Source organism: Chiroxiphia lanceolata, chromosome 2, assembly GCF_009829145.1.
Source record: "Chiroxiphia lanceolata isolate bChiLan1 chromosome 2, bChiLan1.pri, whole genome shotgun sequence".
In the NCBI taxonomy this organism is placed as follows: domain Eukaryota; kingdom Metazoa; phylum Chordata; class Aves; order Passeriformes; family Pipridae; genus Chiroxiphia; species Chiroxiphia lanceolata.
The window spans coordinates 33278306-33293334 of NC_045638.1; the positions used below are offsets into that span (position 1 = coordinate 33278306).

A 15029-nucleotide genomic window follows, 5' to 3' on the forward strand; every position below is an offset into this window, starting at 1 on the left:
TTCTCTGTAGCTAAAGCCTCAGAACTTTAGAGCAATGATTACAAAGAAAGTCCTGTTTGCTGTCAGCAGTCTGTTTTGACAGATTCTTTGAGAAACTTAGTTGCAAGTATCTAGAAAATGTCTACCAATAATATACAGACTGTGATTTGGGTTTGTTTGATTGTTTCATTTTCTTTTGGTCAAAGTTTGGGCAAATTTTCAGTATAGAAAAAGGTATGTTTCCTAAAACAAAGCTACCCTTCTTGCAACTTTTGTGTTCTTGATGCAAGAACTTCTTTCAAGAGTTTGCAAGAACTTTTTTTATAATGTTAAATAATATAATGTTGCTATTATAACTTCATACTCAGAAATGGCTGTACTTTTTTGACTGAAATAAAAACAATAATTATGAAGTCGGTCTGAGTCATTTAATTGACATTGATATTGCTTTTGCTATATGTACTGAAAATAGATTTCTATAATGAGACAAGTCAAATCACATAATGTCTGGTGATATTAAGAACCTCACCTGCAATACACTAAAATGATTTTGATATAGAGACTCTAATCGCATAATAGAACTGTATTTTCTAATAAGTTTTTCTAAAGTGAACCTTGTTTAATTCCCAGATTTGAGGCTTTTACGCTTCTGGAAGTATAATTTAAACCAGCCTTATGCTGAGTTGTCCATGAATTTCCTAATGTTTGTTATAAACCTTCCTTATCCCTCAGTGTGTGGACTACATGTCACTTGGGTGTTGTATTAAGAACAAGACAAAAGTTCAGAAAGTTCAAAATGAAGGTTCATATGAGAAAATGATTTGGTTTGAAATTTTATCACTTATTTCTCCCAAACTGGTAATGCCACTTAATTATGAAGGTTACTAAATTCAAATGGAGCAAAGTTGAAGCAGGTGGCCAGTTTGCAACTCTGATGAGTGTTCTCCTTTATGGGTTTAGAGAAAGATATAAACTGCATTAGACTTGCTCCTCTAGCTTTTTTCACTCTCACAGCAGCTGACGTGTACATATTTATCAACTCAGACTGAGTTCGCTTTTTAAAAAATGCATAATTAAAAATTCAGTTGTTCAATAGCTGCTTTCAAGAATTCTCACATTCCTTAGTTAATTTTTCATTCCGTTGTTGCCTCCAGAAAAATTTCAGCCATCATTCTCATGCCATCTTTTATTCCACATTTTAAGAATGAGAAGAATTTGCTTAAAACAATTTGTACTTTGGATCCTTTTTTTTCATTCTTACTGCTATTCTATGAAATTAAAAAGTAAAGATTCACACAGGGTTCCACTACTAAAAAGCATGTGCACTTCTTTCATGTTGTTTGCAATGGACTAGTTTTTGGTATTGAAACTACTATAATAACTTTTCCCTTTCATAGGCAATTGGAATGTGTATTATGAATTGTTGCATGAAACACTTTGCAGCTGGGCACTATGAAATATGTTTTGGAGAACAAAAGTGAAATAGAAAATTGACATGAAAAAGAGATCTCTTTTTTCCTGTATTGGCATAAGTTGCTCTATAATTAGAGCTGAGTTTTTCTCTCCTGCTACAAGTTTGGAGATGCTGAAGTGAAGAAAACAGTGTGAATGTGTATAGATATCAGGTAAAACCAGAAACCACTGTTAGCTCTTGGACTTCAACATGTCTTCTTGTTGGACTTCCAGTTGTCTGCTAAGATTCAGTAGTGGTATAGACTATGAAAGATTTGTCCTATTCTTGTGGTGAAAGAAGCTTTAAGAATCTGGGAAAGTTTAAAGTGTTCAAGAAAAGTTCAGAAAACTTATGCTGGAAATCTTACCCAGCTTATATCTTTGCAGTGAAAATGTTCAGCGCTGGAGAACTTTTAGCAATATTCAGAAAGAAATGTTGCAAATTCTGAGCAAAACATTTTTTTCCATCTTTCTTTAACTGAGCTTGGGAAAAAGAAAAAGAAAATAGAAGTAATAATAAAACCTTTACCAATTTAAGAACAATATTCAGAAATCAAAGAAATGAAGATTGACTAAGCCGAAAACCACTGAGTTAGAGAAGCGTGGCTGGGTCAATATTACTGTTTCTGTAATTAGACAATAGAAGGAAAAAAATACGGGAAAAGAGATTGCTCTAAAGTTAATTATCAGTGACATGAACTTCTGGGCAAAGATCAGCCTGAGTGCATGTACCACAGAAAGAGGCATACAAGTATTCTGTTGACCCCATGGCTTTCCCCTATAGCATATCCCTGCATAAATCTGTCCAAACAAAACAAATAGAACCTCCACAACCTCTTCTGTCTGAGACAAAATGGTGCTTTCCCTATATGTCCCAGGTTAAATTTCCAGCTGCATGCTGCTGATGTCAGTGTGTGCTCCGAGCCTGTGGCTGAAGGGTGGGTGGGTGGGTGTCCAGTTGGGACTAGGGGCATACAGGGGTAGGAGAAGCAGGATTGGTATCAAGTGGTTACCACAGCAACAGGGAGGGGACCAGTGGAGTGGGTGGGAGTGAGCAGAAGTGGTGGGAATGTTACCATGGCAACGGATGGAGTGCCTTCCTCACTGGGGTTGCAGATGCAGCTGCCCTTATGTCTACTTACCTGCCAGGTGCTGGGAGATTTAGGTATGGCATACCAGGAGTGCTTGTGTTGTCACCTATATATATGTATCGCCTATGTAATATGTATATTACCTACTTCATTTCCAGATAGAATGTGAAACTGCACTTTTTGGTCTTTCTAGTATAGTGTAAAGAACTGTATGCCAGTATAAGTTACTAATTGTGCAGTGTTAGAAGAGATGCTGATTTAGGGAGTGAGTTTGTCTTGCACATCATTACAAGACTGTATTTCATTTTCCCTAATGAGCTTTGCAAGATATATCTTACAAAGAGTGATATCAGGTACTGAAAATTTCTGGTAGTCTCCTTTTGAATTTCCCCAACTGGTGAGCGATGGAGCTTGTGAGTATAATATGCTCACATAAAACTGATAGGAACAGCCTGGACTCCTGAAATTGCTGTCATTGAATGGCCCAGTGAATGACCATCAGCCATCTGCTATTTCATCTGGTGTCACTTTTCCCCTGACTATGGACAATGAAGAATTACCAGGGTTTTAATAAGTCCCATATCAAAAAAGAATGGACTGAAATCTAGGAGGAACTGGAATTTGGTGAACTTTGACTTAAAAAGAAGGATCTTGAAGGGAGACAGAACTAATTCTGAGTGTCAAACCACCCAAAACAAGAAGGCTTGGTAGGAAGCATGACCTGGGTGAATAGACCCCAGGGAATCACCCACAAAACCAGATCAAAATAAAATAAAACAAATATACAAGATGTAAAGAAACTGAGGCAAGGAAAGGCCTCCAGATACTTCCCATGTTGAAATGCCTCTTTGCTTCTATTGTAAAGCCTAGATGAAGTCTGAGTACATTTGCCTGCTTTGTTTTCTTCTGAAGAGGTGAGCTGTGAATTGGAGCTTGGAAATGTGGGAAGGCTTGGTTCAGCCTAGTAGGGCAGTCAGTACAGCCTTAGGGTCTATATATTTCAAATAAAGGCTCCCAGTCTCCCCTTAAAGCATGCTACCAGTAGTGCAGAAGCAGAGAGGGGTCTGGTTTTGCCTGAGCTAAGAGTGCAGAGAGGTGGAGGGCTGCCCTGGCTCCTGTGGAGACTAAGAGGAAGAAAGGCTTGCACACAGCCTCATTACAGAGTGTCTCTCTGCGCCTATGTGGCAGAACAGTCATCTTCTCATTTTTAGAGCAGTTAAGCATTTGCATTTTCCTCAGATGCAAATTAGGGCTTTTACAGATGATCTTTTTCTGCTACTTTGTGCACAGTCAGCTTTTTTGTGCATAATTTTTTTTTAATACGAGTAACACCTATTCACATCCTGTGGATGTAGAATATAACTCCCTTGCTCACTGTTGCTTCATTTATTTCCTTGATTTCTGTCATCCAACACTTTAAACTCCCCTTTTGGATCCCATTTGTGTTGTAGTAAATTTAGAGTTTGTGATCTGAGTAAGTCTATTCTGCTAAATCAAACATGTCCAGGGACCAATACTTGTCCCCAGGACTGAATGGCACCAACCAGTATATGTCTCCATTTCTATATTTTAGCTGCCTCTGTGGCAGATTTATACTGTGAGGAACAGAGTAAGGAAGTCAGCTGGCAATGAAATAAGGTGAACGACTGGGTGTGTGGTGATTGAGCTACGTGTGTAGTCTCCCTTTATTCAGCTGTGAAGATGCAATCAATGAGTTAGTGCTTGTTTTGAGGAAAAGCACAGCAAATGTGGGATTATATGTACTTATTTTGACCCTTGAAAATGGGTGGTGGGATGGTTTGAAATGGGAGAGGGTTTGAAAGAATGGTGTTTAAATCTCTGGTGAGCTGTAACTTGGCTGCATCCTGGAGAAGACAAAAATGTCCTCAATATCTCAGCTTCTGAGAAAGAAAAAGTTATAACTTTTTTTTTCCCCCAACCATAGTGTTGTAAGAGAGCAACTTCCTGAGACACTTCAATACTATAGTAGAGTGGCAATTTGTTTCTTAAGATATAACGTGGCCTCAGGAGTTTACCCTGAAAATGACACTGGAGGGGAACAGCTGGAACAGGACTTTTACCCATCTGATTTTGCCACCTGCTGTTTTACTCCTTACAAATGTTCCTTACCATCTTGCCTCTCACTCGTGATTCAGTGTGAAACCATCACTGTACCTGATCCTCAACCCTGAAAAGAGTGTCTGTTTTTTCATTACTGCTTTGTCTCCCATTCCTTTGCAGCTAATCTTGTTCTAAGAGTGACAGTATACATAAAAACATCATGGTAACCTCTCCTTTTCTAGCTTGCTGATGGCATAAAAGATGTTTCAAAGTATTCCTTCACTTCTTTGGTCAGAGGTTCTTCAACAGAGATTATAAGCATAAAGTCTTCTTGTGTGTAGTCGTTGAGAATGCATTTATTTTTTGTCAACAGGGAAGTTTAGCTTTTTTTTTTGAATAAGGTAATGCCTCAAGAACTAAACAACATCTTTTGTTGTAGTATGGGAATACTAAAATTCTAATTGAGTATCTTTACGATTTGTTTTATGGTTTTTTTTAGATATCAAGTATTCTTAGGAGTATCTTGATAATGTGCTTTATTATATTAAGTACATTAATTAATTTATATTCACAGACTTTTAATTTTCTCTTTCTTTGTTTCTTATAATAGGAATTATTCATTTTTATTTCTTTACTATTTCCACAGGACTTAAGTTTGTCCTTGTGATTTGTTGTACTAAATTCACAAGTTAACAACCTTGATTTCTTAAATTATGCATTTAGAATCTCTCTCTTTCTCTCTCAAACTCCATCCTGTCTGCTGTCTTAGTAAAGCCTTAAATTACAGGTAAGAGTGGGCACTGTGCTTTCTCTGTCAATCCCAACAATATTATTCCTCCCAGCAGCAATCTTCTCAGAAGTGACTATTCTGATGAGCATTTTGAGTAACATTGCTCATCAGATGACAGTGATCAAGTCTGCCTGCTGCCAAGTACTTCCTTTGTGACTTCCTTGCATGCATTAGATGTCCCTTTCTCTAAAGTAGCCCAATTTAAGAGCGTATAGTTATATCTCATCAAAGGCAAAGCTTGTCATCAGGCCCTGTCTGCAACAGGATGTGAACCTTAGCCCTTCTGACACAGCAAGAGAAGAGGGTGTGGAAATGCAGTTGTGGAATGATCATAGCAATCAGGATGTCTTTGGGAATGCTTTAAGAGAAATAGAAGCCAACGGAAGAGTCCAAAAAGAAATGAGAAGCAGCAGTGTTTAACAAGTGTGAGGAGTCTTCCATCAAAAGGGAAGAGAATAGATTTACTGCTGGTTTTTTGAAATGCATTCTTTCTAATTTCATGCTGTGTTTCTGATTATAGAATGGTTGATCAAAGCAGAAGAGATAATCCATCAGTGCAGAGTGAAGGGAAGCTATGAAGGAATGTCAGGGGATGGGCCAAAACAAAAATCTCCAGCCCTTCCTTTAACTGAGTGTAAGAATTTATTTGAAATACAGCAGGACTGGAGCTAGCCTCCAAAGAGCTAAAATAGGCAGAATGAGACAGACAAATGTTTTCTCAGAGAAAGGAAATGTTGCATGATAACTGCATGCTTTGTTTTAGTCTGAAGTTAGCTGTCTTTCCCTCTTCATAATAGCAGGAAATCAGTGAAATAATCCCTTGAGCAGGCAAAGGGCAATAGCGTACTGAAGAAGGCAAGCTTCCATCCTTCTTGCTCCAAGATTCCTGCTGAGGCAGTGATGAGAAGAGCTTTTTTCTTATTTTTCTGATTCAAAGCATTCAGCATTCATATGGAGACAACTGGGACTACTTGCTGAAATATTTTGACAATGCTAACCTGAATACTCCTTATATCTGTGGTGACAATCTCAATGTTGACTTTACTTTTTTCATTGTATTTTCTCCATGAAACTATCATGCCTGTAACATTATGAAAGTATCAAAGCAAATTCTCACAAAAGAGCAAGTTATTGAAAGTCTTTCAAGCAAGTTATTGAAACTCTTTTTAGACATAAAAGGGTTTAGAAAGTTTTCAGTTATATATTTTATTAGCACTGTAAACCTAATCATTCTTTATATATTTCTTCTGGGGATCTTTTGAAGGTACAGCCTTAATGCTGATGGGAAAGATAAATTCTGTTTAAGAAAAGAAAAAAGCCCAAAAGTGAGAAGTGTTTCCTGAGATCTTCCACTCTGAATAGAGACTACTAGGAATAAAGGTAGGATCTGGAGTCGGAGAAGAAGCACAGAAAGTGGAAACAAAGCAGACTGGTGGAGAATGGGAAGGTGATCCCTGACAGGGATCCTCAGGCTCTAAAACCCTCTGTTGTATGCAGCATGAAGTAAATCCTGCCCATTTAGCTTCTGGGCAGCCTCTGAAAACATGAAGTTCTAGGCTGGTAGAGATACTTTAGGAAAAGTTGCAGGCAGCCCTAATGGTGCTACTTCTCTCATCCCAAGCTGTGCTGAAAGCAAGTCAAACTTTCAGGACTAATGTTGTGAGAATTACTGTTCTCAGAGAAGACTTGTGTTGGTCTTAATGATACCACAAGAGTTTTGAATATACACTGCATAGGAAATACACTCTTTATTTTACTGGGTTTTCTCCAGCAGATTTCATTTATTTCTTTCTGCATTATTTCCACAAAATGAGAGTATGTAGGATTCAAAATGGCTTTGCTGGAAAAATGGTAGACCATTCCACTACTTTCAGTTTCTCTCCACAGGACACCAGAGAAGTTTTTACCAATTTTTGAAACTAGAAGGCAAGTTGCACACAAGTTGAAAAAACAACCAGTAGTTGTCAAGCAATAGTGCTAAGGTAACATAGTAAGCCTTCTAGGGCTCTCCTGGAATTGCCATAGTTCCTGGCTTTTTATAATCTATACACCATGCAATCTGGGGAAAAATCAGCACACATCATGCAGCAGTTGCTGTGGAAGTATTTGTTTCCATCAATATCAAAAATACAGCACGGCCTGTGCCTCTTCAAATTGTCAAAAGTCTGTTCAGAAGATGGTCCACTAGACAGAGGACAATTCTCTCCTCTTTGTAGCCCAGGGTAAGACGGGCTGAATCAGGGAAGCTGAAGGTGGGCTGTGCTCCAGACAGTTACTCTCGGGTTTTTTTATGTCAAATGTGGGAATGTACTGGTTCAGAAAGGGGGAACCACTCATCCCATACTTCAGGGAGCATTTTCTCTTTCACTCATTTGTCACAAAATTAAGAGGCTGCTGAATCAATCAGACAGCCCTTTGCAGGATAATTTTGGCAATTCAGTTGTTGATTGAACTTTCCTTTGAGTGGTGAACTGGGCTGCAAAAATATACTTTTACTGAATATGAACTTCAAACTCTCAGGAGATTATGCTCTTTGAATGTTCTCAAGTGCATCAAATTGCAGACTAAATAAACAGACATCATGAGTGTCACTTTAATATTTGGGACATTTCCTATTAAAAGACAGTATCTCAAACCCTTCTCTTTGTATTTCTAATCCAAGCATGACAAGGGCATAAAGAAAGAACATTTCTCTGTGTGTTCACCTGTGTTCTATGGCTGAGCATAGTAAGAGGGAGATTCCCACCCTTCAGAGATTTTTCTTCTGTTTCTCTCCTGTTTCCCTGAACAGCCCCATCCCATGTCCCCTTTTAAACCATAGTGCTTAACATTTCTATGGCACTGTTTGCATGTAAGGCATTCTACCGTTATTAATTTTTTAAGCATACTTCATACCGAATGGTTTGGACTGAAATAAAAAACCAAAGTTTAATACTTACTTCCAGAACAGTTTTAGACTTACAAATAGGATTACCCACTTCGGTGAAGTCAAGCCCTTTGGTAACTAAAGGATATTTTGTCCCTTACGCATTTTATTAGACTAGTTCCAAGTTTATTGGAACAGTGTTTGTAGTGTGTTGTGGTATGTTGGCATGTTGTACAAGGGGGGTGGGAGGGCACAGAATAATAATAATCTAAATTGGACTCTAATTATCTAGCTGATTTCAGTTGATTGAGTACCAGCCTCATACAAATGCCAGTAACAGCTTTAATCAAAGACAGTATCACTCCATCACCAATCAATGTATAGGCTCTACAATGGAAAAAATATCATTTTGGAAGAGTTAGAGAAATAATTCTGAATCAATCAGAAAAGATAGCAGGATTTGTCCAAGGACTTCCTACATTATGGGGAAATGAGTCTTGGGGTGATGGTGTGTTTTCTGGTAGGCAATAATAATAACCTGGAAAGTATCATGCAAGAAATTCTCACATTTTTTCCAAGGAAAAGACTCTTGATATTATTGTTTTTACTGTTGTGAAGAATTGTGAAAATCCAGAAAATAAGAAGGCTGCAGCAGAAGCAACAAAGGCATGCCATACTGTTATCCATAGTCATTCAAATCCATTACCTGACTGTGACAGCCAATGAAATAGTAATTTCCAGGATTAACCAACAGCTAAAATGATACACCATGAAAGAAGAAAAGCTTCATTTATTGCCAAGAACAGGTTGGCGGCTCTTTTGACTGAGAAAACAATGAGAGACTTGGTTGAAAAGCATGCCTTTTTCTCTGTGGCTACAGATGCCTCAAACAATGGCACTTTCAAGGTGCTCCCAGTCATTATCATTCCTACATAGGTGAAGGGCAAGCAGTTCACTGCTGACCTGATTATTTTCAAGGCACTAATGAAACCATATTAGGAATATCTGAAAAAAAAAGTGTGTATATATATATAAAGCTAAAATCGAGTAGTTGGAACCTTGGCTAGATACAGTTATTTGCAGGTAATACTGTTGCTAAATCTGGGTTATGTCTCCCATCCACAAACCAATGGGAAGTAAGAAAGAAAAATTGTCTTTAGCTTCTTGCTCTGTATGTAACCACATAACAGAAAAATACCATTTAACTTTCCTTGTCTCATTCAGTCATTTTTCTCAGCAAATGTTTCAGATTTAAAGGAGAACTTATGAAATTTGAATGGGAAGAAATATTCTACATGAGACAATTACTTGCACACTGTACTGTAAAAGGATCATAATCTGTTTCCTTGGTTCTAGGAGTTTCTTTTGGAAGTTAAGTTAATGTTGTCAGATGCCAATTTTAAAATGCCATTTTCAAAGAAAACCTCATAGAGGGTGATAAAGAGGTTTTTGGTGACGCAATGTCGCTTATAATTTTCAGGTTTTACTGAGTGTTTCTTGTAATGGAAGTCTTGCAGGTAAAACAAACTATCTTTTTACATGATGAAGTGTATAGGATAAAGCATTCATTTAAGGGTAATTTTCAAAAAAGAACTGATGACAAATTCTTGGTCACAAACTATTCATCATCAGAAGGTAAAAAGAAAACAAAGACATTTCACACAGAGATACACATTAGCTGTCAGAAATGAGGCTTTATATTTTCATATAATCAAACAAAATACAAATAAACTGATGTAGTTTTAATGTACTCTTTCCAGAAAGAGTAAAAAATATTGATAATTTAAAATTTCTTAAAAGGCACAATATTGTGTGGTTAGAGACTAAGCTGAGTACTTGTATATGTCAGGAGTCTTCAACTAGGAAAAATTTTCGTATTTTAGCTTCACATTCCTACTTTCTCAATTTTTTAAAACTGTTTCTTTTATAATTAAAAAAATCCATATATAACCAGATTTGGACAGATTGTGGATTTCTCAAACAGTCTTCATTTCAGTGAATTTTCTAAGACTGGGAAATTTAACATGTAGCGTGGTTCATGAATTTACTTTTAAAGCCAAACAAAATGAAATCCATTAAAACTCATAATAAATTATACTTCTATCAATTCTTTCAAGTTTATAATTAATTTCCCATCAGTGAAATTTAATACTATTTCAGAAATATGTATATGTACTAAAGGAAATAAGATTTCCGTAGAATTTCCCTTCATGTTAGCATGTAGACCTATTTCTTCTGTTAGGGTTGTCCCTTATCAAAGAGAATGCCTTCTTGAAAGTTTGGCTCCTCTGGAGCGTAGCTTCAGTTAATGCATTAAGGCAAAGTGTGAATATGTGGTATAAAGTAGAAAAAATCTTGAGTTTATTTTGCTAGTATGGCAAACCAGGTACCATTAAGACAAGAAAACTTAGTAGGAGAATAATTTACTGTAGACGACCTTGGCATTCCATGGAGAACATAGTTTTACTTTTCTGCTGCTGTGAAGAAGTCTTGTTGAAAATTTTGCTGGTTTTGACTTCTTCCTGTGTTCATTGTAGTAGTCAGTGGTTGCTGCCAAAAACATAAAAATAAAAATAAAGAATCAGAAGGATACTAACAACACTTCTGATGCAGCAGTAGAACAGAACATAAAGAATATTGTAAGAGTTGTATGATGCTACTTCATCTGAGGCATCACATCACTGAAACCTGATGTCCTCTCTGAACTCTAAGTGCAATTGTTCCATTTCATAAAGATCTAAAATGGCAGATATTAGCTAGCAAATGAAGATCATTACTTTCTTATATTACATTATATTGACCTGTATATAAAACCAACATAGAAACCTTTCTTCTGGCAGTTTCTTGTTGGATGCTGTGTGTTGGAGATCACTGTACCAGCTTTGTGCAAAGCAACATATGGAAGCTGTTGACTTCACTGGGAATGGAGTATCTGTTGTCAGGGAAGATAGAGGTAATTTTCCTGAAATATGCATAGGCTTAAAACCATTAGAAGAGAAGAACTGAGTGCCAATTTCGAAAGCCACCTCTGTCCCTTTATAGTAGAGTGAATACATAAATATCATACCCCATTATCTGCTTGGTTAACCAAGACTGAGGAAATCCAAAAGATTAATGTAAAGTATGTACTGATGTAACAGTGACTTCTAAAAAGGATTAATGGAGAGAATTGAAATTCAGATATTATATGGAAATGTGTATTTTTACTGGGATTTTTTTTTGTAGATTGTACGTTCTGACAGCATTGTAAATACTTTAAATTAAAAAAAGGGTAAAGTGTTTAAAAAGTCAAGGCAACTAATTTCCACCAACTTATTGACTTTGCTTTTTAAATTGTTGCTTTGATTTCTCTGACCTCTGTTTACAAAAAGAAAAATTGAGTTTTTTACAGAACTAATTAATTCAAAAGATCTGTGAACCATTTAATTTGAGTTGAAGTTCTCTTATTAAGGTGAATGGAGTTACAGTGGCCCATTGCAGAGATATTTTGATTAACGATCTTTGCTGGCACGTTCTAGTTGCAGTAATAAGTAAAGAATATAAAAAATGAGAGGTGGGCAGTGGTGTTAGCACTACCCTGCTTCTAGGCTAATGTATTCTGTTTCTCAGCCAAAGTAATTTACCGGAATAAAATCCACAATGTTACATTTATACTGCTTCTGGGGCCCACTTTGCTCAGATCTAGCTGCAGTACCTTCTCAGGACAATGTGTTAGGGAGCTCAAGGTCTTTATTATTCTTTTGGCGGGGTAGAAATCCTGAATATCTCAAATCCTAAAAATCATTAAATATGTATGATATACTAGAAAGGAACTATGGTTGCTTCTAAATTTAGTCAAAATGAAGCATTCATATAAAATAAGCTCAAATATGAATATCACGCAAAAACTTGTCCCGTGAAAAGACAGCACTGTCATTAGCCAGCTGTATACAAATGGTCTTTGATTCTATAAATACAGATTCTCACATGTGAGCTAAAAAAAGCAGCTCTACTCTCTCAGCATTTGGAGAAACCCATAGAGATGTCTGGCATATTCCTCTCTACAGAAGCTGAATGTACCAAACGATTTCACTAGACTTCCAAAGACTAAAATGGAATTGATTGTAAAGAAACAAGACCAGGGCTCTGCCATCTAAAATGTGGTGAACTAAGGATGTTCTTTTTGAATAATAAAGGTACACTGGGTGCATTACATTGCATCCTTCAGATGTGTGAAGATGTCATCAATATGAAAGTCTCTTCAGATTCAAATATGTCATCTTCCCTGAGAAAATAAAATTAATAATACAATGAAAAATGGTAGTGAGGTAAGCTATAAGGAAGATGGTCCTTAATGCCTTTGGTGGCTAGGCTTTAATTCCTGAGGTAATCTACTGCTGGTATTTGGATACATACTAACACCTTTTGATCATTTACCATCTAGAGATGAGAGGCCCAAAATGTGTTTTGGACTTGGATTACAGTGCCAGTGAATTAGGTTTCCTGGTGTTATAACATCACCTTTGGAAGGATGGCCTGCCAAAAATGTAATAGCGTAGGAGAAACAGGTGGCTCTTAGCAAAAACACTGTCCTCAGTTCAGATTGCAACCTTTACTTACTATCTATAAAGAAAAAAAAAATACGATACTGCTGTGTTAAAACTTAAGAATAGACAAACAAAAAGGCAATAAAAACAAGTTCAGAGTGGTCAAAGACAAAGACACTCCAGACTTTCCACATAGCCTTAATTCTCCTGGTAGAGTGCATCTGCTGGGGTCTTAATGAGTTGTTTTCCTGTGGATTATTCCCAACCCCTGTAATAGCCTGTGCTGTAGATCATACACTTTGTGTCACATCAACAAATATCATCTCTGTTATGGATGCAGCCACACCTGCGATACTGAGAGGGTATTGCATGACATAGTCAGATGTCTGTTTCTACAGGGTCTGAAAAGAGGAAGAGGAACATAAACAAATGTAACATGACCTTTCCCAGCCTCTGGTGGCTGGAATTCACATACAAAATATGTGAATTCAAATACAATTCAAATACAAAATTAAAATACAGTTTCTTCTATGGAGTATTAAATGCATAAATCAGCATGTTTAATGTACTCACCTATGTTTGTTCATGTGCATTTTAATTTCTGCATTTATACCTATTATGATGGCTTACCTACAAAAACACAGTAGTAAACATCGAGTGAAAGAAAGGATGAATTTCATGTAAATTATGGTATTAGCCTATTCAGGGCCAATTCTTCCACTCCTAGCATTAGGTGCACATGAGGTGTCTGTAAAGGAGCACTAATGTGCCTTTTCATTTTGCTGCAGTGTGGCCTCAAAAACAGTGTCTGAACAATTGCTAGCAAGCAGAACAATTAATTTACTGAATTTACACAATCTTCTCCCTAAAGGGCATAATAAGGGAAATTTACCATTCTCTAGCTTATATGTATTGGTCCAGTTCATCTTTCACATGTCTTTTGTCAGTCTGTCCTATGACAAAGAAGTCTGCAAATTGTACCTTGTAGCTGTGACTTTTTAGATACAATGGAAAAGAACATGCTCATGCAGAAACTGTTATTGCACAGGACCATGCAAGTGAGATGTTTGGCCTGTTTCATAAAGCACGTAGATGTGAAAAAAAGGGGGGGGGGGAGAAAAAAGGAAATTTCCTCAGGCAGCAAAACAAAAAGAAAGCATAGCTCCACTGGCCAGAATGTATTCTGTGGCTCTACAGCAGAACAGGCCTAACCAAACACCAAATAGTGGGAAGTATGGAACGGATTTCAATTTGTGTGTCATACTTTCTTTGCAGGAGTATCAAATTGATGTATTTTTTGCCCAGACGTGGACAGATAGCCGTCTTCGCTTCAACAGCACCATGAAAATACTGACTCTAAACAGCAACATGGTTGGCTTGATCTGGATCCCAGACACTATATTTCGTAACTCAAAGACAGCGGAGGCTCACTGGATCACCACCCCCAACCAGCTCCTCCGCATATGGAATGATGGCAAGATCTTGTACACCCTCAGGTGAGCACTTCACAAGGTGCAGGGCTCAAAACTTCTGGTGTAGCAATAGTAATTTTCTGCTGTATCTATGTTCTCCTCAGCTGTTTTCCTCCTGATCCTTACCTGACCATGCTTTACAAATATTTTAATATTCAGGCATAAGTGCTGTCAACTTTAAAAAACAAAGTCTTGTCTTTCTAAGACAGAATTAGAAATACGTATGTCTAAATTGTAGAAGTTGGGTTTTTTAGTGCTTGTAATAAAATGTAGTCCCACAAAACCAGGGCTGGATAAAGCATTTCTAGATTCATGCTAATGCTGATACTTGACTCTTTGAATAAGTCATGCTGACAGATAGTCTGTTACATCTCATCACAAGGGTGAATTGCTAGAGAAAAGGGTTTTAGAGTTTTTCTAATCTTTTTGATACCATCAGCTACGTGATATTAGAAATAAACTATATGATGTTAGAAATGCAGTGTATATATATACAGTATACTATATACCTATATTAAAAAAAAACCTGTGGAAATCAAAATATATGTTTACTTATGGAAGAGATGAGTTGTTCAGAAGGGAGTTGTGCCATAAGCCACATTCCACAAACCAAACAGTTTCAGAAACATCCCTTTCACGCTGCATTTTCTTCAGTGATTGTGTTCAGCCCTCTTGGTGCAACTGCATATTCCGATCATAATTGCATTAGCGGTTGGGGTCCAATAGAAAGTCTTTGGCAGACAATAAGGAAAGAAATAAACAGCTGGAAAAGCTACTGATATTTTTAGTGCC

At 37.1% G+C, this 15029-nt stretch overlaps 1 protein-coding gene across 2 annotated transcripts in view; it reads left to right on the forward strand.

Moving 5' to 3' along the window:
* GABRG3 (gamma-aminobutyric acid type A receptor subunit gamma3) overlaps positions 1–15029 on the forward strand; it is a 315445-nt gene that overhangs the window by 144588 nt on the left and 155828 nt on the right. For both annotated transcript variants that reach the window (XM_032680338.1, XM_032680337.1), the window contains one exon: positions 14041–14261. In XM_032680338.1, coding sequence (XP_032536229.1) covers positions 14041–14261 — 221 coding nt within the window. The remainder of the gene's footprint in view (positions 1–14040; positions 14262–15029) is intronic.